Source organism: Panthera onca, chromosome D2 (assembly GCF_046562875.1).
Source record: "Panthera onca isolate mPanOnc1 chromosome D2, mPanOnc1 haplotype 2, whole genome shotgun sequence".
Lineage (NCBI taxonomy): Eukaryota > Metazoa > Chordata > Mammalia > Carnivora > Felidae > Panthera > Panthera onca.
The window spans coordinates 247,238-270,905 of record NC_138349.1 but is presented as its reverse complement, the minus strand read 5'-3'; the positions used below and the strand labels follow the sequence as shown (position 1 = coordinate 270,905).

The window sequence follows — 23,668 nt, the reverse complement described above, 5'->3', positions numbered from 1 at the left end:
CTCAGAGGCTGGGCCCATGCTCCTGGCCCCGCAGGGAGAACTGAGTTGGCCCGAGGTGCAGCCCTGATGGGTCTCCCTGTGCTGCCTGCAAGTACGGTGGCAGAATGGTCACACTGCCCGAGGCCCCGGGCAGGGCATGGCCGCAGCCTGCTGGTCTTTGGTTACATCAAATTTGGTCTGGAATGGATGGAGAGGCACCTGGGCTCGTACCCCAGGAATGCTGGCAGTGCGGATCCGTGTCCTGGTCTTTGGAGAACAACGCTTGGTCCAGGGCTCCGCTGGTAGATTGGCGACCCTCACCCTGACCAGACCTGCGTGTCAGCTGTGGGCGAGCAGAGGTGGCAGGGCCCCCGGAGGTGCTGGTCTTGGCACTGGCCTCTGTCAGCTGAGTCCAAAGGCCCCATAGTCTGGGGGGTGAGGGCAGATTCTGGGAGGCAGCCCAGCGGCAGGTGAGGCTTTCAGTGAGCACCGATGGAGGGGGCGATCCAGAGGATCCAGGCCTGGGGCGTTGTCCTGCCGTGGGATATGGGGCAGAGGGCGTAAAGAGCCAAGGCCTCCAGGGCTGAGCTCAGGAACTGCAAGCCAGGCCAGAGGCTGGAGGGAAATGGGCTTCCGGGCACCTGAGAAGCAATGGGCTGGTCTGCAGACGGGTGTTTGTGTGCCAGAGGCAAACCCTTAGACACTTCCCTGGGTGTCTTCTGTCCTCAGAACACCCTCAGGTGCCCGGATGGCCGCCGTGGTATTGCGGGGGTCAGCCTCCTGCATGCTTCCTTCTGCTCAGCCAGAGCAGCCCGCATCTGGTCGTACTTGCTGCTGCGCCTGCCTCCAGGGACCTGCTGGTGGTCTGTTTGTTGGTTCTGACTTGAGACCCGGCCTCCGCCGTTCACACCTGGCCCTCACCTTCCTGGAGCAGCTGCAGACCTGCCGGAGCCACAGCTGGCTGTCCTGGGGAGCTCTCTCCATCCCTGAGTACCAGCAGGCACGATTCCAGAACAGGAGCTAAAGCTCAAAGGAAATGAAAAGCTTCTGAAGCTTAGACGGTGCCCCCCTGCTACCCCCCCCCCCCAACAGGTCCCAAGAAGAGTTAAGTGACTTGTTTCAAGTTAGAGTACAGTGGCTCCAAGAGGCGCCTGGCAGTGGCCTTGAGAGGGTCTGCCTGGTGAGGGGGCACACTTCTGGACCTGAGGGTGGGCTGGCCAGGCTCCGGGGCAGCTGCTGTGGCAGGGGGTGCTCCAGGGATTCTCCAGAGAGTGACGGGCCCGCCTGGGCTCCAGTCCGCAGACGGCCTCTTCCGGACAGGTGGTAGGCACACTAAAACCTGGGAGGGAAACCTCTCCCCCCAAGTCCTCAAATCCTTTGGTCCATTCTGGCTGCTTCTGTGGGGGAGGCCACAGGGTCCTCAGGGGGGCCGGAATGGCCTGAGCAGCCTGGTCTTGCACATCACTTTGGGAAGCTCTGGAGAGATGGTGGGCCGTCAGCCTGGATGCTGCCGGAAGCATGGGATGGCACCTGCTTTTCTGACGGTGGAGGGGGTGGGGGTGGGGGGGAGACCCTGGCATCCAGGCGGTAGGCGGGGCATCCTGGGACTGAAGGGCCCTGGTCCTTCGGTAGGATGGGGAGGGACCTGGGCCGGGCGGTGGACCGGGGGCGTCAGTGGGCACCCATAGGAGAGGCCGCGGCTCCTGCCCGGGCTGGCTGGAATCCCCCAGGCAGCGTCTCTGGGTCAGAGGCCGCCGGCAGCGGTGGGAAGCGGCGCTCAGCCGCTGGCGGCCTCTGGGACCGATCCGGGGCGGGGGGCCGGATCTGGCCCCGAGCCTGGCCAGGCCTAGGGCCGCAGGAGCCCCAGGGCAACGAGGGCGCCGCCCAGCAGCAGGCAGAGGCGCGGGCCGCCGGTGGGCCCCGCGCCCGAAGTCCACGCCCGGTAGCTGTAGACGCCTTGGCCCGTCCGGTTGCCGCCTGGTGCCGCGTCCTCGTCGTCCTCCAGGCCGCGCTCCCCGGGGCCCGGGGCCCTTCTCCAGCCGGAACCCGCCGCCAGGCCGGCCGCCGCCCCCGCCGCCGCCCCGGCCGCAGCCACGCGCAGGGAGGAGCCCGCGTAGCGGGGCGCCGGCCTCACGCGCACCCGCGGGGTCCCGCGCGCGCCCCCGCGCAGCCCTCCCCGGGCGCTGCCGCGAGCCCCTCCACGGCCGCCCTTGGCCGCGCCAATGTCGCAGAGGAAGGTGGCGGCCAGCAGCAGAGCCCAGCACGTCGCGGCCGTCCAGTTCATCCTTGTGGGGCGAGCCTGCGGCCAACGGAGAAAGGACCTCAGCTTCTGTGAGGGTCAGGGGGCCAGGGTCCCCAGGGCCTGGAGACGGGCTCGGGGACTCGGCATCTCGAGGACGGCCCGCGCAGGGCTGGGAGTGGGGTGGGAGGGTAAGGCACTCGGGCCTGGACAGAGGGTGAGGCGGGTGCGCGGGTTGCGCACCTGGGGGTGGAGTGGGAGCAAAGAATGAGGGAGGACCCCCACATCCCCGGCTGCGGTGGGAGGACCCGCCCAGACCTCCACCGCTTGCGGGGACCCGAGGCCACACCGGGGTGGGGGTTGTGTTGAAGGACAGTCTCGGGGATGGACAGTCTCCACTGTCTGGACAAAGGCCACACGCGGGTGGCTCCGCCCGCACCCCTTGGGGCAGCGCGCATGCGGCGCGGAGCCAGAGCAGCGGGTTCTGGCCTCGCGGGGGCGCCGAGAAGCGCGGTGGTGACACAGTGCAGACCCCGCCCCCGCAGCCCGGACCCGGGGGACCGTCCCCTCCCGCCCCACCCCGGCCGCCTGGCGGAGCAGCTGGCGCGGGGGACGGGGACGCGGATGCGACGCGGGGCCTAATTCCGGCGCAGGGACCCGGTGGCCGCTCGACCCTCCTCCCGGGCCCCGCCTCCCCTCGGAGCCCCCGTCCCCTGCCTCCCCGCGCGCCCGGACCCCGCCGCGCGGCCTTACCCGCCTCGGGCCTCGGTGGGAACCGCGGGCTGGAGGGGCCGCTCCGGGGCCCGCGGCGGAGCGGGAAGGAGCCGGCTGCGGCCGAGACCCTGCACCGGCGCGCCGCGCCCCGAATTTGCGCGAGGCCTCCGCCCCAGGATTGGGGGCGGGCAGACGCGGAGGCTCATCCCCCGGGCGACGGGAAGGGAGGAGAAAACGGCAGTCGGAGGCGCGCGCGGCCCCTCTCCCTTCCCAGCACCCTCCTGCTCGCTGCACCCCGTCCCCCGTCTCCTCACCCCACCCCCTCCCGATTCCACACGCGTGCGCCCACTCTACCTCCAGCACCGAGTGCGCACCCGGCCCAACTGAGCCGCCGCCTCCCGCCTTCCCCCTCCCCCTCCCCTCCCCCTCTCCCTTTCTGCCCCAGGTGATGTGTCCCAGACGCGGGGACCGCGGAATGCTGTGGCAGGCCCTGAGCTCGAGATCTTGGTGTCCAGGGCTCTCCACGGGGAGGCCCAGAGAGGAGAGGATGGCTGTCCAGGTCCCCAGGGTGCCTCTTCTTCCCGCCCTCACGGTGGCCACCCCACAGCAAGGCTACTTGGAGCCCCACTGCCCCAGCCAGCCGGCCTTTCCAGTCCCTGCTGGCTCCAGCTCTGGGGCTTGAAAGAGTGCTATCTTGCTGTCCAGGTCTGTCTCGCGCCTACGACCTCTTCCCCTCCCAACCGGGCTTTTACCCCAGCCACTCCACTTGGGGACACCAGGCCCTCTTGATGGCTTTAGAGGTGGGCTCCATGACCTCAACTGTGACGTGATGTGACCTCTCTTAGCTTCCATCAGACCCTCTCGATCCTCAGAGGCTCAAACTCCCTAATTTCTGTGTTGAAGTCCTGATCCCCAGAACCTCAGAATATGACTGTATTTGGAAATAGGGCCTTTACAGAGGCAATTGCGGTAAAATGAGGTCATAGGGCAAGCCCTGACCTAATCTGACAGGTGTCCTTATAAGATGAGGAGATCAGGACACAGACATGCACACGGACGGCACTGCGAGGACGTGGGGAGAAGGCTGCCGTCTGTGAGAGGAGCCGTCCCTCTCACAAGGAGACAGGCCTCAGAAGGATCCAGCCCTGTCCATGCCTGTCTCAGACCGCCAGACCCTGCTGGGTCTGTGGCACTTTGTCACGGTGGCCCGAGTAAACTAATTGAGAACCTATGGGTTTCTAAAGTCCACGTGGAAACGTAAAGGTCTAATGTAACTCATTCTGAAAACCAAGATCAAAGAAGAACTCACCCCGTCAGATGTTAAGATGTTATAGGAAGTCACGGTAATAAAACAGCCTGGTGTTGGCTAGGAACAGACAGAGACCAGTACAGGCAAACAAGAGGGTCACTGACAGACTCAGAGAGGAATTTACACATGTCTACGGGCATAAACAAGATTGAGAATTTTGATAGAGGACAGGAAACTAAAAGAACCAAATGGAAATTCTAGAGCTAAAAAATACACTTAAAAACAGAGATTAGATATGGCTAAGGAGAATTAGTAACCGGGAAGATCGGAAGGAAATATCCAGAAGAAAGCATGGAGAGAAAAGAAGAGAGTGTACATAACAGGCTGCTGGGGGCGGAGGGGACGCGACAGAAGACCCCCTGCATGGACCAGGGAAACTGAACGGACAGCAGAGAAGGAAGGTGACGAGTGCAGTGTTTATGGACACACAGGCTGACCGTTTTCAAAAACCAAGGAGGCAAGGCACAAACTCTAGAAGCATCACAAACTCCGAACATGATAAATATGAAGAAGAAGCAAACCCCAGAAACCAAACACGACAAGAAGATCTTGAAAGCTTCCCAAAGTGGGGGGAAACCCAAATACCTAAAATAAGTAAAAATAAGCTGACTTCTCCACAGAAACAGGGAGCAGCTGAGAACACAGAAATGTGGTTTGTAGAGTTCCTGAGCAGCTCGGTGAGCTGACAACAGGTCAGAAGCCGAGAGGCTGGTAAGTACTGGTGTAGATGAAAACATGTCACACAAGCAACAGTGAACGAAAAGGAAGCTGGCTCAGCTCTCTTAACGCCAGACCGAGCCTTACAGATTAGGGCAAAAAGCATTACTGGAAACAAAGAGTAACACTTCTTAATGATAAAAGGTTAAGTTTACCAAGATGACAAAAGAATTCTAAATTTTATGTACCTAACGAAGGACATGACCTCAAAATATGTAAAACAAAATAGTAAGAGAATATTTTTTTTTATTTTTTAAAGTTTATTTATTTTGAGAGAGAGCAAGTGCGAGTGCAAAAGGGGCAGAGAGAGAGGGAGAGAGAGAACCCATGAACCCATGAACCGTGAGATCATGACCTGAGCTGAAACCAACAGTCGGACGCTTAACTGACTGAGCCACCCAGCTGCCCCAGTAAGAGAATATTTACAGCACAAAATCACTTACATGAATTTAAAACTCTCACAAGCAAAGCAATACGACACATCTGTGGATACATGCATCCTGTCCGAGGGCAAACACCACACATCACACCGGGGTTCCTGACGGGCGTGACTGGAGTGTGGGAAACGTGGGACCAAGTGAGCAGCGCTCACCCTGGCAGTGACAGTGGCCCAATAAGGAGAGTGCCGGATCAATCCACCTTTGTACCCAAGTGCCAGAGAAGAAAGGCAGAAACACCAGGTATGGGTATGCCATTTAGTCATTAGACCCATCAAGTTTTAAATAGAATGACATTCTTGTTTCTGAGAAAAGGTGGCACGTGTGTGGCCTGTAGCACTGTCTGGACTTGCCAGGTGCACACACACACACACACACACCCCCCACACCCATCCATTCAGGTGCACGTATGCACATACACGCACCAGGTGCACACTTTTTACACAACCCCGGGTGTGCACCCCTCCAGATCACCTCCTTGGGTGTGCACACACACATACCCATCCATTCAGGTACACACACACACACACACACACACACACACACACACACCTAGGTGCGTACAAAACGCAAGAGGGAAGACCCAGGCTGCCTCCTCTGGCTGTGTTCCCGGGCACTTTCCTGGTCTCATCCAGATCGCCTCCCCCAGAAGAATGCTCGTTCATGTTTTTCTCTGCTCAGGACCAGAGCCCCCTCTTGCCTGGGGAAGGACACCACTGCCATCAGATGGCCAGTGAGCTCTCTAGGGCTGAGCATAGTCGCCAGCCGCAAGGGGAGGGAGGCTCACCCCCAGCTTTGATGTCCCCATGTAGATCATGCGTCCTTATCCTGTGTTTTCTGGGCAGCACAATGGCTGTTTGGGGGAGATGGGTGGAAGCGGTCCACTTGGAGCCGCTAAGGGGCCGCACGGTTCGGGGCTCTGGTCCGACAGCCCTGGAGGTAGGCGTCTGAAGGATGGACGCATTGCGGGGAGGGGGGGGGTGCTGGGGCACAGCCAGGGAGGGGCTCCCCAGGCTTTCCTGCCCGTCCGGGAGGAGGGGGGGCCTCGGGACCCTTGCCCACTCCCCCCGGGGGTCTGGGGAGCGGCTGCGCTTTGCGCTGTCCCCGTGGACAAGAGTGGACCAGGGTAACTCCTGCATGACGCACGGTCCTCTGGGGCCTGCTCACCCAAGGAGGGAGCTGCTCCGAGCTGGGGGTGGGGCACAGGCCAGAGTTCGGAGGGGATGAGGGCTGTGCCCCCAATTCTTGGTGATGCAGCAGGAAGAGGCTGCGTCTGCAAGTGTCTGCAGGACAGAGGGTGGGGCCTTGGCCGGTGGGACCATGTTGGACGCCCCCCCCCCCCCCACCAGGCTGAGGGCGTCGGGGGCCTCCGGAATCCGTGCCCAGCCATCTGTGCCCAGCCTGGCGGCGGGTGTTGTCGCAACCCCGCACCCCCCCCCCCCCCCCCCGCCCCTGCCCCAGGCGCGGTCCTTCCAACCTTCCCCAGACCCTGTGCCTCGACTCAACCGCACCTCGCAGGAAGCGCGGGATGTCTGCAGGGTCCCCGCAGGTCTCTGGGGGTCTGTCCCCACACACGCCGCGGCTCACTGGGCCCCTGCCACCTCTGGCCCCGGGTGATTTTGATCGGGTTCACTAGTGGCCGTGCTCCCCACCGCGTCTTCTAATTGCAAATTCTCACCTGGGCGGGACTCTCAGAGCAATTTGTGGAGGGTGTTTGGGGTCCCTGGAGGGAGGGTGTGAGGCCTTCCCCCTGTCTCCCCAGTGACAAGTAGGTCTTTGCCTGTTACCTGCCACCTGTCTGGAGTACACCCCCAGCCTCACTGTCCTTTCCAGGAGGTTCTTGTCTGTTCTAGTCAGCTGCACACCCAGGGTGGGGCTTCAACTCAGACCTTGAGATTACGAGTCGCAAGCTGCTTGGACTGGCGTTTATTTTGACTCCTCGTGACATTCTGCCCCAGCTCATGGTCTCTGGCTGTCTCCGTGGGTCCCTCCCTGGGTGGTGGCTTGAAAACTCCCAAAGCAATAAGCCAGGACTCACTGCATTTGTTTCGCACTGGTCAGGGTCACTGTCCTTCATGGCCTGATGTCCAGGGTCTTGAAATCCACAGTTTTCCATATTCTGTCTGTTTCCTTTCAGGTGGGAGGGTAAATCCCGTCTCTGTGTTCTGTCTGGCTGGATGTGGGCGTCTGTCCCCTGTATTACAGCTGCCTCAGTGTCCCTGAGCTCCGGTCTGTGTCTCCTCCCCTTGCTGACCAGCAGCCCGGGCCTCCAGAGCCTGCACTGATGTCTGGAGCCCAGCCTGTCCGTTTCCTTTCTGTCTAGAGTCACAGTCCTGCACTGCCTCTTGTCCAGCATCTGAAAACAGTGTTAAAGACATGTATTATAGTGCTGTATTTTATAATTATAGTACTTACATAATTATACTATTGTATATAAGTATAATCATATTATATATTTTGTCTAATTTTGTCGTTGTTTGTGGTGGAGGGCTAGACTGGAGTGAGCTCATTTTTTATGGCTGAAAGCCTGCTTATATATCTCAAAGTTAATTGTCTCCTCTATGTTGCAATATCTTCTCTCAGTTTTTAACTTTTAGTTTTCATTGTCTTTAAGGTGTCTTGATGAACAGGTGTTCTTAAATATTTTTACATTTTAAAAGTTAAGGTATAAGTTAAATACAGTAGCATCTACTCTTTTTAGTGTATAGGTTCTGTGCTTTTTTGACAAGTGTGTTTACTTGTGTAACCACCACCACAATAAAAATACAGAGCAATTCTATCCCTCCAAAAGTGTCCTCTGTGTCCCTTTGGAAATAAGACTCCCATCCCCAGTACCTGGCAAATATGTTTTCTGTTCCTATGATTTTGACTTTTCTAGAATGTTCTATAGATAGTATCAAAAGACTGTGTCCCGTTTTGAGTCTGGCTTCCTTCCCTCAGCATACCACTTCCGTGATTCAGCCGTGCTGTTGTGTAGATCAGCTGTGTTCTTCTCTATTGTGGGTAATATTCCATTTATGGAAGGACCGCCGTTTATCCTTTCCCCAGCTGAGGCACTTTTGGGTTGGTTCCAGTTTTTGCTGATTATGAATTAAGTCACTATAAACATTTGCGTGTGTTTTTCTTGTGTGAATGTAGGTATGGGTTATATGATAAGTATATGTTTAACTGTGTAAGGAGCTGCCAACCATTGTCCAAAGTGGCTGTGCCACTTGGCACTCAGTAGTGAGTTTTAAAAACTGTTGTTCTAAGAAGTTGGTGGTGGTATCTCCTTGTGTTGTGGGTGTTTTTTTTTTTTTTTTAAAGATTTTATTCTTAAGGAATCTCTACACCCAACATGGGGCTTGAACTCATGACCCTGACATCAAGAGTCATACGCTGTACTGGTGGAGCCAGCCAGGTTCCCTCCTTGTGGTTTTTATTTGCAGTTTCCTGTTGACTAATGATGTTGCCTGTCTATGTGATTATTATCCATTCTTTGGTGAAATGCCCATTCAAGTCTTACACCTGTTTGTTTATTGAGTTGATTGCTTCTTTGCTATTAAAGTTTGAGAATTTTAAATTCTGAACGCAAATATTCTATCGGATACTTGATTTGTAAATGTTTTTTCCCCAAATCATGGCTTGTATTTTGAGTCTACTAGTAGTCTCTTGAAGATCAGAAGTTCTTTATTGATCAAATCCTGTTAAAATTTTTTCTTTTATGGATTGTGTTTTTAATGTTGCATCTAAGAAATTTTTGCCTCACAAACATTTTTTCCATATGTCTAAGGTTTTATACTTAGATCTATCAACTACTTTGAGTTAATTTTTGTGTAGGGTATGAGATACAGATTGAAGTTCATTTTTCTGCATATGGATAGCTGATTTTTCTGGCACTATTTGCTGAAGATTGAATTACCTTTCATCTTTGTGGAAATCAATCCTGTGTGGGTCTCATGTTTGGATTCTCCAGTCTGTTCCACTTCTATATGTTTATCTTTTTCCAATACCACACTGTCTTGATTACTATAGCTTTACATGTATTGCAACCAGGTACAGGTAGTGTGAGTTCTCTGACTTGGTTCCTTTTCCAAACAGCTTTGGCTCTTTTAACTCCTTTTCTTTTCCATAAATTTTAGACTCAGCTTATTGTTTTCTATAACGAAGTTCTGCTAGAATTTTATTGAATGTATAGATCAGCTTGGGGACCATTAGCATCTTTACAATAGTCTCCAAACCATGAACATGGTATATTTCTCTATTTATTTAGGCCATCTTTGATTACTTTCATCAGTGGTTTGTAAGTTTTAGCACGTTTTACAAATACCTTTCTCCAGATTATAGCTTCTCTTCTTCAGTTCCTTTAAGATGTCTTTTGATGAAACAGAAGTTATACATTTTTCAAAATTATTTTAGAACAGTTTTAGAGTTATGGAAGAGTTGCAAAGATAGTACAGACAGTTCCTATATGCCCCACACCCAGTTTCCCCTAGTACTAATAACTTACATTAATATGGTACATTTGTTCAATTAATGAACCAATACTGATATGTTCTTATCAGTTAAAGTTCATACTTTATTTGGATTTCCTTAGTTTGTATCCAATATCCTTTTTCTGTCCCAGAATCCTATCCAGGATCCCACGTTACATTCAGTTGTCATATCTGCTTAGGTGCCTCTTGGCTGTGAGTTTCTCAAACTTTCCTCATTTTTGTTTTTATTTTTTATGACCTTGACAGTTTTGAGGAGTTCTGGTCATGTATCTTGTGTAATGTCCTCAGCTGGGATTTGTCTCATGTTTTTCTTATGATTAGACTGGGGCTTTGGGTCTTTGGAGGAAGACACAGATGTGAAGTGCTGTTTTCATCACATCACATCAGGGCACATGCTGTTCACATGGATGATCATGGTTGGTCACCTGGCTGAGGCCATGTGTCAGATTTCTCCACTGTCATTCACTTTCCTTCCATACTGCCCTCTTTGGAAGGAGGTTCCATGCACAGCCCATATTTAAGGGGCTGTAAGTCATGTTCTCTCTCCTGGAGAAAGGAACATGTACACAGATTATTTGGAATTCTTCTTCACGGGACATTTGTCTGTTCTGTCCATTGATTTGTTTATTTATCCAATCACTTGTTTATATCAGTACAGAGTCATGGATACCTACTTCACACTTTGGGTTATTCCAATACTGCTGTCTTTATTGTCTTGCTGTCTCAGCTTTGGCCGGGGAGACAGTTGTCTTCTTGGCCCCTTTGACATACCCCATCACTGTGCTTTCTTCTTTCTGAACACTTATTAAAATTCTGGTGCTGTGATATGTTCCAGTCCCATCCTGTGTAAATTTCTTGCCCCAGCCATAAATTCAGTGATTTCTCCACGGAGATTTGGTGCTTTTTGTTAGACAAACATATTAGAAACCGCTTGTTGCTCCTGGAGTGTTGTCACTTTTAGGTCCTCTCAGCTGACAAAGTGAAGAGTTTTATGTGTGGATATTAACCTGTGCATGTGCACGTATCTCTGAACACTATGTGTGTAGCCATCTGTACCCGTATTAAGCTGAACACGAGACCTCACCGACATCTCCACCTCTCATCCACCACTACATGGGTCATTCCAGCCTCCTGCCCTTGCTGATGTGTAAGTCCACTCCGGCAGTGACAACCCTGTCTCCCACAATCCAACATCCACTCATTCAGCTGTTCAATTTCAGCATACATGCATAGTGGCACCAGGATTGCTAACATCTACTCTGTCAGGAAAAAGCTTTACCAGCTGAAGTACAGTGCTTGTGTAGCTTTCTTGCTGTTGGTCTTACAGACTCCACTTATTTCCAACATTATTTAGATCAGCACATTTACACCCACCCCTACGGTTAGATTGTTTCCCAGATCCCCAAACCTCCTAAATGAGTTTTTAAAATTTGCATACATTAAAGTTCACTTCTTATGTGGTAAAGTCCTATGGTTTCAACAAGTATCACGTATCTGCCATTGCACTATCATACAGCTAGTTTGTCAGCCCTAAAAATCCTCTGAGCTTTACCTGCTAAACACTCTCTCCTTTCCCCTGAACTGATCATTTTACTGTCTCCTTAATTTTGACTTTTCCAGAATATCATATAATTGGAATCATACAGCATGCAGACTTTTTTTTATCCATTCACCTGTTAAGAGGCATCTTGTTTGCTTCTCGTTTTGAGCAACTATGAATGAAGCTGCTATCAACATTCATGTGCTTGTGCAGTTTTTGTGTGGGCATAAGTCTTCAGATCAGTTGGGTAAATACCTAAGAGTGTCATTGTTGGGTTGTATGGCAAGAGTATATTTAGCTGCATAAGAAACTGCCAAACCACCCTCCAAAGTGGCTTTATCATTTTGCTTTCCCTACCAGCAATGTTGCTCTGCATCCTTGCCACCATTTTGCATTGTCAGGGTTTTGGATTTTAGCCATTTTTATAGGCATGTCGTGGCATCTCCTTGTTTTAATTTGCAATTTCCTAGTAACATATTGTGTTGATCAGCCTTTTGTATGTTTATTTTCCATCTGTATATCTTCTTTGGTGAGGTGTTAAAGATCTTAATTTTTTTTTATGTTCAATTTCTTTTTTTTTTAGATTTAAATCCTAGTTAGTTAACATGTAGTGTAGTAATGGTTTCAGGAGTAGAATTTAGCGATTCATCATAAACATCTTAATTAAAAATTAAAAAAAATTTTTAAATATTTATTTATTTATTTATTTTTAAATTTTTTTTAACATTTATTTATTTTTGGGACAGAGAGAGACAGAGCATGAACGGGGGAGGGGCAGAGAGAGAGGGAGACACAGAATCCGAAGCAGGCTCCAGGCTCTGAGCCATCAGCCCAGAGCCGGACGCGGGGCTCGAAATCACAGACCGCGAGATCGTGACCTGAGCTGAAGTCGGAGGCTTAACCGACTGAGCCACCCATGCGCCCCAAAATGTTTATTTATTTTTGAGAGCGAGAGAGAGCGAGAGCGAGCGAGCATGAGTGGGGGGGGAGGGGTAGACAGAGAGGGAGACACAGAATTTGAAGCAGGCTTCAGGCTCTGAGCTGACAATACAGAGCCCAATGCGGGGCTTGAACTCATCAGCTGTCAGATCATGACCTGAGCTGAAGTCAGATGCTTAACCAAGTGAGCCATCTAGGCTCCCCAAAGGTCTTAATTTTAACAGATTTTCAGAAATTTCAAAATTTTCTTTTTAAAAATTTTTTGTTTATTTATTTATTTTGAGAGACAGAGAGAGAGAGAGAGAGAGCGCGCGCACGCGCGCAAGCACGAGCAAGTGGGGGAGGGGCAGATAGAGAGGGAGAGAGAGAAGCCCAAGCAGGCTCCATGCTGTCAGCACAGATCTTGGTGTGGAGCTCGAACTCACAAACTGTGAGATCATGACCAGAGCTGAAACCAAGAGTCAGATGCTTAACCGACTGAGCTACCCAGGCATCCCCCAAATTTTCTTTTATGATTCACATTTTTTAAGGAAGTTCTTGACTACTCTGAGGTCAGAATAATATTCATCTATATATAAATGGAAATGTTTTAAAGATTTCCTTCTTTTTGACATTATTTTCTTTTTCCTTTCTTTTCTTACTGAAGTGAAATTCACATGACATAACGAACAAGTGAGAGCATGTGTCCAGCGGGATTTAGCGATGTGCCGATTCCTTTTTATGACTGGATAATATTCCATTGTAAGTATATACCACATTTTATCTCTTCATTCATCTGTTGATGGACATTAGGGTTGTTTCTAACTTTTGGCTATTGTGAATATCATTGCTATGTACATTCATACCGGTTTTCAATTCTCTTGGATATATACCTATTAATGGAATTGCTGGGTCATATACTAACTCTTATTTAACTTTCTGAGGAACTGCCACACTGTCTTCCACTGAAGCTTCACCATTTTACATTCTCACCAGCAATGTACAAGGATTTCAATTTCTTTACATTCTCACCAACACTTGTTCTTTTCCATTAAAAAAAAATGATAGCCTATCCTGGTGGGTGCGAAGTGGTGTCTCATTGTGGTTTTGATTTGCATTTCCCTGATGACTAACGGCACTGGGTATCTTGTCATGTTCTTGTTGGCCACTTGTATGTCTTCTTTGGAGAAGTGTTTATTCAAGTCCTTTGCCCATTTCTAAATTATCTTGCTTGTCTTTTAGTTGTTGGGTTGTAAGAGTTTAAAAAAAATATATTCTGGATACTAGACCCTTATTGGACATAAGATTTGCAAATATTTTATCTGATTTTGTGAGTTATCATTTCAATTTCTTGATAGTGTTCTCTGATGCACAAAAGTTTTAAATTTTTATGAACTCTGACTTATCTATTTTTCTTTTTGTCGCTCTTGGTGTCACATCTAAGAATCCTTTGCCAAATCCAAGATCATAAAGATTTACCCCTATATTTTCTTTAATGAGTTTTATAGTTTTAAGTAATATATTTTCATCATTGATCCATTTTGAGTTAATTTTTGTATAATGTGTGAGGTAGGGGGTCAAACTTCATTCTTCTGCAGGTGGATGTCCAATTGTTCCAGCCCATTTGTTGGAGAGACTGTTCTTTCCCTATGGAATGGTCTTGGTACTCTTGTCAAAAATCAGTTGACCATAGATGTATGAGTTTATTTCTTGACTCTCAATTCTATTCCATTGGTCTATAGGGCTTTCTGTATTCCAGTACCACACTCTTCTGATTACAATAGCTTTGTAGTAAGTTTTGAAATCAAGAGGTATGAATGCTACAGCTTTGTTCTTTTCCAAGATTATTTTGGCTATTCTGGGCCATTGCTAATCCATATTGATTTTAGAATCAGTTTTCTAAAAAAATTTTTTCTAAAAAGGCCATTGTTATTCTGATAGGAGTTACATTGAGTCTATAGGTCACTTTGGGTGTCATTGCCAAGTTAACAATATTAAGTCATCTTTTCCATGAATATGGGTTGTCTTTCCATGTATTTAGGTCTTCATTAATTTTTTGCCACAGTGTTTTGTAGTTTTTAGTGTACAAGTATTTCCCCTCATTGATTAAATTTATTCCTATATATTTATTCCTATATATTATTCTTATATATTCCTATAAATATATTCCTATTTATTCTTTTCTGATGCTTTTGTTAATGGATTTTTCTTAATTTATACTTTGAATTGCTCATTTCTAGCATATTTCAGAAACACCATATATTCTCTGTGTTGATCTTATACTCCGAAGGTTTGCTGACTTCACTTATTAGTTCTAGTTATTTTTGGGGTATAGATGCTTTGGGATTTTCTGTATAAAGAATCATGCCATCTGGGAATAGAGATACTTTTGCTTCTTTCCATTTGGATGCCTTTATCATTTTTTTCTTGCCTAATTGCTTTGGCTAGAACTTAGTGTGATGTTGAGTAGCATTGTGAAAGCCAGCATTCTCCTCTTGTTCCTGTTCTCAGTAAGAAAGCTTTCAGTTTTTCACTGTTGAGAATAGTGGCAACTGTGGGTTTTTCATAAATGCCCTCAATCATTTTGAAGAAGTTCCTTTCTGTACCTAGTTTTCTCAGTATTTGTATCATGAAAGTACGTGGAATTCTGTCCTTCGGTCTAATGGTTTTCCTGCATTAATTCAGTCGATCCCATATTTCTCTCCTTCATTCTATTAGTGTGGTCTATTCTATTCTATTCTATTCTATTCTATTCTATTCATTTTCGGGTGTTGGGTCACCCTTGTATTCTGGGGATAAATCCCACTGGTCATGGTGTATAACCCTTTTAACATGCCATGGATTTGGTTTTCTAGTGTTTTGTTGAGGATTTTTGCATCTACATTTGTAGATATTGGTATGTAGTTTTCTGGTGGTGTCTTTGGCCTTCTTATCAGGCAGTGCTGGCTTCACATTAGGAAGTGTTCTTCCCTCTTCTATTTCTTGGAAGATTTGGAACATGTTGATTCTTCTTTGTTTGGTAGAATTCATTAGTGGAGCCATCTGGTTTTGGGCTTTTCTCTGCCGGGAGGTTTTTGCATATGGATCAATTTCTTTACTTGATACAGGTCTGTTCAAATTGTTTATTTCTTCTTGAGTCACTTTTGGCATTTGTGTGTCTAAGAATTTGTCCATTCCATCCAGGATATCTAATTTGTTGGTATTGCCCTGCATTCTCCGGTAACCCTTCTTATTTCTGTGAGGTCGGTGGTGATGTCCCTGCTCTCGTTTCTGACTAATGTGCATCTCTCCTCCTTTCTTTGCCAGTGTAATGGGAGGTTTGTCAATTTTACTGATCTTCTCAAGAACCAATTTTTGGTTTTGTTGATTCTGTTTTTATATCCTGTATTTCATTTGTCTCTGCTCAAAGTTTATTACTTCCTCCTTTTCATTGGGTTTGAGTTGAGTTTGCTTTTCTTTTTCAAGTTCTTAAAGGTGTTTTTAGTTTATTAGTTTGAGAATTTTCTTCTTTTACAAATGTGTTTACACTCGTGTTTCCCTGTATGCACACGGCTCTTTCTACATCCCACGAGTTGGTACGTTGTGTTTTCACTTTCAAAGTCTTTCAGCTTTCCTACAAAATCTGTATCTGGAGTTTATTATTGTGCATGGTTTAAGATAAGCATTTATTTCACATCAGTTTTCCAGTGCTGAACAGCGCTTTCCTCCCTCAACTGTCTGCTTGGCTTCCTCTGTCCTACACCACACATTTGGCTGTTTCTCCGAGTTCTGTTGTAGAGATGGTGCTTGTGAGGATGTCCTTAAAGAAGGTACTGCCACTACACCCAGGCAGACCTTTAGTCACTAATTGTATTCAGTTTTTGTCTTTAGTTTTTCACTTCTTTGTAAAACTTGTAGTTTTCCCAGGTGGAGGCTTCTCAGTGATACTCAGAGCCCCGCCTGGGTCCATATTTTTCCTTAAATTTGTTTTTATTTTTATTTGAGAGAGAGAGAGAGAGCAGGAGCTGGAGAGAGGGGTAGAGGGAGAGAGAGAGAGAGGAGAGAGAGAGAGAGAGAGAGAGAGAGAGAGAGAATCTTAAGCAGGCTCTGTGCTGAGCACGGAGCCCCACTCTGGGCTTGATCCCATGACCCTGGGATCATGACCTGAGCCAAAATCAAGAGTTGGACATTCAACTGACTGAGCCACCCAGGTGCTCCCCCCTCAATTTTGTTCTCAATATGCCATGGTTCTCAAAGAGGGGGACCTCCTCCTGCTGGCAGCGGGGCACTCCTGTCCTTCTCTGTTGGGCATGGGGGACGGAGGCCCAGGACCATCCAGCCTGGAAGAAACCAGGTCTCCCAGCAATTTCTATGTCAACTATGCAGCATCTCAGTGGACATCTTGGTGCAGGCAGCTGGAGGTCATAGGGTGAGGTTCAAACTCTGAGGTTCTCAGGCAGGAGGTCTGCAGAGAAGGTGGGCCGGGACAGAAGGTGATTCTGTCAGGACCAGGCTCAGAAACTGAGAAGGAAGCTAGGTGTGGGGCAGCCATGGTCCTGGGGTCCCAGGTGTGAGCCAGGTCACGGGAGCCCTGGTGCACCCTGGGGCTGTCCTGGGCCCCGGCCCAGCCCTGGAGGCGGGGCTCTGAGGTGTCTGGTCAGCGTGGTCATGAGCCCCCGCACCCTCCCGCATGTGATCACACTTGATTCCGGGGCAGAGGAAGCAGGACAGACCATCGCTCTTTCACGGAGAAAGGGGCCCGAGAGGGGGTGCCCAGCTCATGGTCTGGCTCTGCCTTTCTGGGCACAAGCCCCTGGGCCTTGTCACCTCTTGAGTGGCTTTATCAGTGGGGGAATTAGGGATTTGAACTGCTCTTCTTCTATTGTAAGGAAATTACCAGAACCATGAAGAAGCTTTTGGTCAACATAGGTTTGTCAGGCGAACGTGATAACCACTACACTACGGACACTGGTCAACATAGGCTTGTCAGAGCGTCCCTTCATAGGAGGAGCTGGAGTCCAGCTGTCCCTGCATGTCCCTGTCCCTGTGAAAGCCTGGTGTGTGGCGCTGGGCCCGAGGGTCAGTCTTCAGTGGGAGGCTCTTACCTTCTGCGCAGGAAAGGAGGGAGACTTTCTGAGGCGATGGTGACCATTTCACAGGTGTATGCGTATCTTCAGACTCACCAAGACGTATACTTGAAGCATGTGCACCGTTCTTGTATGTCAACCATAAGTTAATAATGAAAAAAGAAATGGGGGCGCACAAGTGTGTCCCTGTCCGTGACACAGGGAAACATAATCCCAAGGAAGGGAAGACGTAGCAAATCTCCACACTGATCTGTGCCTTGAAAATCTCTCTTCTACTTCGACATCTCCCAAATTCCTAGAGTGTTACCAGATTTGGAAAAAGTGTTTATTGAATCAAACAAAGCAGCGCTCCGTGTTTTCCCAGACCAGTGGCAGCCCCTGCCTTTGGCGCTAATTGATGAGGCACGGCTCCTGCCCCAGGGGACACCCTGCGCCAACTTTTAACGAACTCCCAATTAGGGGCGGCCCAGACACCTGTGTGGCACTGGAGTCCCAGGGCAGTGTAACACTTGTCGCCCCGGAGCAGGCCGGCAGGGGTCAGCATACGTCCTGACTGCCACAGTGCCCCTTGTCCCTGGGGCCTCATCAGGACCCGCTTTGGCCGATGCTGATGAGGGAAACAGGGGGAGGCTTGTGGGGAGCACACTCCCACCATCTCCCAGGACCCCTGCCCTGGGCGGCTGAGTCCCTGCCACTGAGGCCCAGGCCCTGAGTGACCACCTTCCCATGGCCATGACCCCAGTTCCGCATATCCTGAGTGAGCCCCGTAGGTGTGCCCCGAGGTGTCCCCGAGGTTGATGCTGGCAGAGTGCAGAGGGTGGGCTTTTGCTCACGGCCACAGCCACCTGTGGACAGGGCACGCCGGGCTGGACGCCACCTCGGGAAGCTGCCTGGTGGCAGACAGCCCCCAGCTTGGCTCTTTCTACTGCAGCCGCTTCCAGCAAGCCTGGGTGGGGGCGGGGAGTGGGGCAGCCTGCTCTGCCTGTCAACCTGTGGGGCGTCATCGCCCTGTTTCCAGAGGGGACATGGAGGCGTAGCTTACAGATGGGGAAAATGCCCCACTTGCAGACGGGAGAACCAGACACAGAGCACCTGCCAAGAACACCAGTGTCCAGGGTGCAGCCAGCCCATGCCCTGGGGTGCATGGGGCCGCTGCTGTCCCCAGGTGCGGGCATCCCGTGTAGGGCATGGCCCCAGGAGACAAGCCTGGCATGGGGAAAATGCACTTGAGCTGTGGGTGAGAAATGGCCTCCAGGCACAGCCTAAGGGCAAGAGGCCCTGCTTAGGATGCTGGTTGCTGCCCAGGACCACCCTTGGGGCCCTCGCCAGCCCCTAGAGCCAGTCTCATTGCAGCTCCATCATTAACAAGTGGGTCCTTGCAGGCCTGCCCCCGAAGGAGGCTGGGTGAAGGCAGAAGTAACCAGAGTGTCGAAGGGCACAGGGCTCACCCTCTACCCTCCCCATTGGTGGGTGGGCAGGCGGGGGGCTCTCCAGTGTGGGGGATCCGCCTCCCTGCCCTATATCAGTTGCATCTGGTCCTTGGGCTGTGAACAGGAGCACCAGGGCTGTGTGTTAGCTGACGGCCAGCGGGGCTTGGTGGAATCACCGTCCTGCAAGAGAGGAAGAGGGGACACTGCACGGCCACAATCTGAGGCAAGGACAACAGCCCAAGGACAACAGGGGAGGTGCCACTGGCTTCCTTCTCATGGCGGAGGCTGGGGCAGCCTCCACACCTGTGCTCCGGGGTCTGTGCTGGGCTCACCAGTACTGGCCACTCTGAGTACCCAGAGTCAGGGTCGCCTGGGCAGAGTGGCCTTTCACGCCTGGGGCCCCCCACAGGGGGCTTGGGGACTGCACTCCGCTCTCATGTTGGTGGATGGCCAGGCCGTCTTCCTGGACAGCCCAGACCTGCCTCCCGGCCAGTGCCACGGACGCCCTGGAGCTGCAGATCCGCAGCAGCTCCTGACCCCCACCTCTGTTCCTTCTTGCTGCATCTCCAGCAGACGGGCGGTGGGAAGCAAGCGGTCAGGCAACAGGAGACCACAGGGGCCCCCCGCCCCCCAGGACACAGCCCTGCCTGGAGGGTCCTTGGAATCATCCCGAGCTCACCCTCCTGGTCTCTGGGCTGCTTCGGGGGGAAATCCTGGATCGAGCTCACACCCCTTGGGTGAGTGATCTTGATCATGCTATGTCCCTGCGAGCTGACCTGGGCGAGTGGACCGTCCCACCCGCACTGTCCCTCTTGAGGAGTCAGGCCACTGTAGGGGGGAGGGTCCCAAGATAGACTCATTTTGGGACCGCCTGCCCATTTATTTAGTTCTATCTTCTCTGGCCCTTATGGGACCCCTTGCAAGATGTGGAAGATTCCATGGGATTTGAGTGGCCCTCACACTGCACAGCCGGGAGGGCCTGATGTCCCTGCATGCATAGCTCCAGGGGCACAGGAAGGCGGGAGATTTGGGGCCGGAGAACTGCGAGAGCCCCGGATAGGTCTCTTTTTAGTCTTTGTAGCCGTAATCTTGAGCGGTGAAAAAGGTTTCTAAACGAGGCTTGTCCTGGAGTCAAGGCTGAGCAAAACAGCCCAATTCTCCGGGTCAGGACCCAGTGCCCCGGGCAGAGTGCTGGGCTGCAGGGGCAGAGTGAGGGCTCACGAGCAGTGCAGTGGACTCAGGCCCTGGTGCAGCCTGGCAGCGGCCTGTGCCCACCTGAACTCTGGAGGTGGCAGCTGAAAAGCACGCTGGGCCCCAGGAGATGGGGTCACGGGGGCCCTGCTGCGAAGACTGCTTCTTCCAGGACCCACAGTGGCCCCACTCCTGGGACCTGAGGGTGGGGAGGGGACTGGCCTGTCTGCTGGGGTTGGCTTTTGCCCGAACGTTCACCACACAGCTGCATGGCTGCAAAAGGTGGGGGCTACAGCCCGACCAGGTGTCCTGTGGCTGTGGCTGGAGCTTGGTCACTTTGTTACCGATTGGCACTGTTGGGGGTAGCTTTGCTGACTGCACTGTGGGTCTGGGGAGGGGACGCAGCCAAGGGACCCCCAGCCCATCAGGAGCCAGGGTGACTGTTCCAGGGGCTGGTTCAGGTAGTGAGTGTGCACACACGTGTGAGCACAGGCCCATGCGTGTGTGTGTGTGTGGTGTGCACAGGTGTGAGATTCTGTGTGGGTGGTGTGTGCACCTGTGCATGGCAGGGGGTAGGAGGGGCGCAGGCAGAAAACTGCAGGGGTCGCTGTGACTCCTGAGTGCAGTCCTCCCGGGGTGGACCCAGGGTCTGGACACTGTCGGGGAGAAGCCTTGCTCTGGGCTCCATGCTTGTGCGGTCACTTCTTGCCTCTGCCCAGCTGCCCCCTCGGACACTCACTGGGTGCTGTGGGCCCAGAGCAGCCGGCTGGGCAGAGTCCAGCCCTGTTGAGAGGGGTTGGGGGTGGTGCCGAGCTCAGTTCCCATTAAACCCCCTCCTCACTGGTGCCGCAGCCCCTCACTCTCTCATGCAGGCAGCCACCCTCAGGTGCCCCCTCCCCTCCAGCAGGTTCCACCCCCCCCCCCCAACAGTGCCACCTGCAGCTTCTTGCCAGGAGGGGGCGCTGGTGATGGAGCTGTTTGCAATTCCACACGTCAGGGCCTCCTGGCTGCCGGGTTCCCAGCTAACGAATAATCCAGGGTGACAGCCCCAGGCAAGGAGAGCAGGGTCCCCATGGGCTTCCTCTGACCGTTGTTGTGCTGGGTGTGTGTGGGGGGCTTTACTGGGCACAGAGGTAAGAATGTTTTCCTAGGAATCAATCTGGTTTGTCGGATGAAAATGCTAAAAATTAAGCCATACGCAATTTCATTTGTGAAAACGTGACAATTCCTGTCCTTTCCCTGGCCTCTTGAGTCTAGAATAAGGACCCCTCCCACAAGGTGACAAGGAGTCTAGAATGAGGAGATGTTCCCCCTCCCTAGGTGGCAAGCAACTGATAACCTGGGTCCAGTCTCCTGAGCGGCTTCCCCCCAAGAGGGCGAGGTCCACGGTCATCCGTGGTCCACGGGCTCCCACAGGGACACCAGGCCTGGCTGGAACACTGGGATTAGAGACGAGGTGAGTGGACCCCAGGGAGAGGGGAACGGGCCGGGCCCCTCCGTTCCTAGGCCTCAGTGAGGGCTTGGGGTAGGAGGTCCCTCGTACTGGCGAGGGTGGTCCGTGTCCGGGCCGCCTTCATGGCCTGGGGCCGCAGCCAGAACCTCTCCACATTCGTCCTACTGGGCTTCCCGGGGCCACGGGGCCTGCAGACCTGGCTCTTCCTCCTCTTCCTGGTCGCGTATGTGCTCACGGTGGCCGGGAACCTGGCCATCATCTCCCTGGTCGGGGCGCACCGGCGCCTCCAGACGCCCATGTACTTCTTCCTCTGCAACCTCTCCTTCCTGGAGATCTGGTTCACCACGGCCTGTGTGCCCAAGGCCCTGGCCACGTTCGCCTCGCACAGTGGAGCCATCTCCTTGGCCGGCTGCGCGGCGCAGATGTACTTTGTCTTCTCGCTGGGCTGCACCGAGTACTTCCTGCTGGCCGCGATGGCTTACGACCGCTACCTGGCCATCTGCCTGCCGCTGCGCTACGGCAGCACCATGACGCCTGGGCTCTCCGCCCGCCTCGCTCTGGGCTCCTGGCTGTGCGGCTTCTCCGCCATCACCGTGCCCGCTGCCCTCATTGCTCGCCTCTCCTTCTGCCGCTCCCACGTCATCAACCACTTCTTCTGTGACATCGCGCCCTGGATCGTGCTGTCCTGCAGCGACACGCGGGGTGTGGAGCTGGCGGCCTTCGGCATTGCCTTCTGTGTCATCCTGGGCTCCTGCTTTGTCACGCTGCTCTCCTACGCCTACATCGTTGCCACCATCATCAGGATCCCCTCGGCCCGGGGCCGGCACAGAGCCTTCTCCACCTGCTCCTCCCATCTCACCGTGGTCCTCATCTGGTACGGCTCCACCATCTTCCTGCATGTGAGGACCTCGGTGGAGAGCTCGCTGGACCTGACCAAGGCCGTCACGGTGCTGAACACCGTTGTCACTCCCGTGCTGAACCCCTTCATATACACCCTGAGGAACAAGGACGTCAGGGAGGCTCTGCGGAGGTCGGTGCAGCGGAAGTGAACCCTCCGAGCCCACACAGTGGGACCGGGCCATCGGACTGCCCCGTCTGTGGGAGCCAGCGCTCAGCATCGCTCTCTGCACGGGCTGGAAACAGCATCCTGATGTCCCAGTGTGGGCGGGGGCTCTTGGGAGGCAGGGGGCTCGGGAAGGGTGCTTGACAGTGTGGGAGGGGCCCTCCCATCCCGGCCTCAGGGGGTCTCCGCCCCTGTCACAGGCTTGGGGGTGCCCCCGGGGTCCAGACACAGATTGTGGAAGCGAAATGAGGACACGACGCCCGGGGAAGCACTATGTGCCCTGGCACATAGCCGCTGCCCACCAGTACTGGGTGCTAGACCAGCCCGTGAGCCCCCAGCCCGGTCTGGGTCCCGGGGCACTGAGAGCTGTCTTGTCAGTGAGGGGTGGGCTGTCTGCCCTTGGGTTTTTCCCCACTGCTAACACATGTGGCTTCCTGAGTCTGCCCTCATTGGTGGCACACAGACTCTCGTTTGGAGTCAGCGTGTGGGTTTGCCTCAGAGCACCCCCCTCAGGGCTCACCTCCTCCTGGGGTCTGCACTGTGGGACGCACCCGTGTCAAAGGGAGGGGGGCTTGGTTCGGCCTCTGAGTGGCTCAGTGGTGTGAGGTCCTCGGGGTCTGGAACCTCTGTGGGAGGCCTGGTGTGACGCGACAGCCCATCATTACATATTCTCAGAGCAGCAAGCGCAGGCTCCGAATCCAACCCTCTGCCGGCGTGACTTGGGCAAGTCACATAACGACTCTGTGTCTTTGTCTACGAATGGAGACTGCACGTGCGCAATCCCACGGGGCCCTGATGAGTATGTGGGGAGCCCGTGTGTCCGGGGCCCGACGGGAGCAGGTGCTCGGGAGGTGCTGCTGGTGGCACCCATACTCAGCAGGCCAAGGGACGCCACGTCCAGGGTGTTTATTCTCTGCAGTGACCCTGTGCCCACAGTACCGGTAAGCATCTGCCCAGGGGGTTGAGGAGACATCTCCCAACAGTGGGAAGGTGGGGTTCCCAGACGCCCCGTGGGCCCAGGGCCAGAGTAAAAGTATACTGCCTCTCTCCGACTCGTCCACTCGGTCATCTGTAGCTAATGATGCTCGTGAAGCCTGTGCTTTTGTGACGTTATCTCCGAATCATGAATTAAAGCGT

At 52.6% G+C, this 23,668-nt stretch overlaps 2 protein-coding genes across 3 annotated transcripts in view; one reads left to right on the top strand and one right to left on the bottom strand.

The window, feature by feature from the left end:
- SPRN (shadow of prion protein) overlaps positions 1–3,288 on the bottom strand; it is a 7,938-nt gene extending 4,650 nt beyond the window's left edge. Inside the window, exons 1-2 of one of the 2 annotated variants that reach the window (XM_060641148.3) lie at positions 2,972–3,288; positions 1,781–2,278 (exon numbers count right to left, since the gene is read on the bottom strand). In XM_060641148.3, coding sequence (XP_060497131.1) covers positions 1,826–2,263 — 438 coding nt within the window. In that variant the 5' untranslated portion in view covers positions 2,264–2,278; positions 2,972–3,288 and the 3' untranslated portion in view covers positions 1,781–1,825. Of the gene's footprint in view, positions 1–1,042; positions 2,279–2,971 lie in introns of those variants that run through there. The other variant, XM_081790432.1, reaches the window with a different exon arrangement.
- Positions 2,206–23,668, top strand: LOC132684713 (olfactory receptor 287). The gene is made up of 3 exons (XM_060641137.3): positions 2,206–2,310; positions 12,996–13,090; positions 21,336–23,668. Exon 3 carries the CDS (start codon positions 21,591–21,593, stop codon positions 22,515–22,517), a length of 927 nt encoding a protein of 308 aa, XP_060497120.2. The 5' UTR covers positions 2,206–2,310; positions 12,996–13,090; positions 21,336–21,590; the 3' UTR covers positions 22,518–23,668.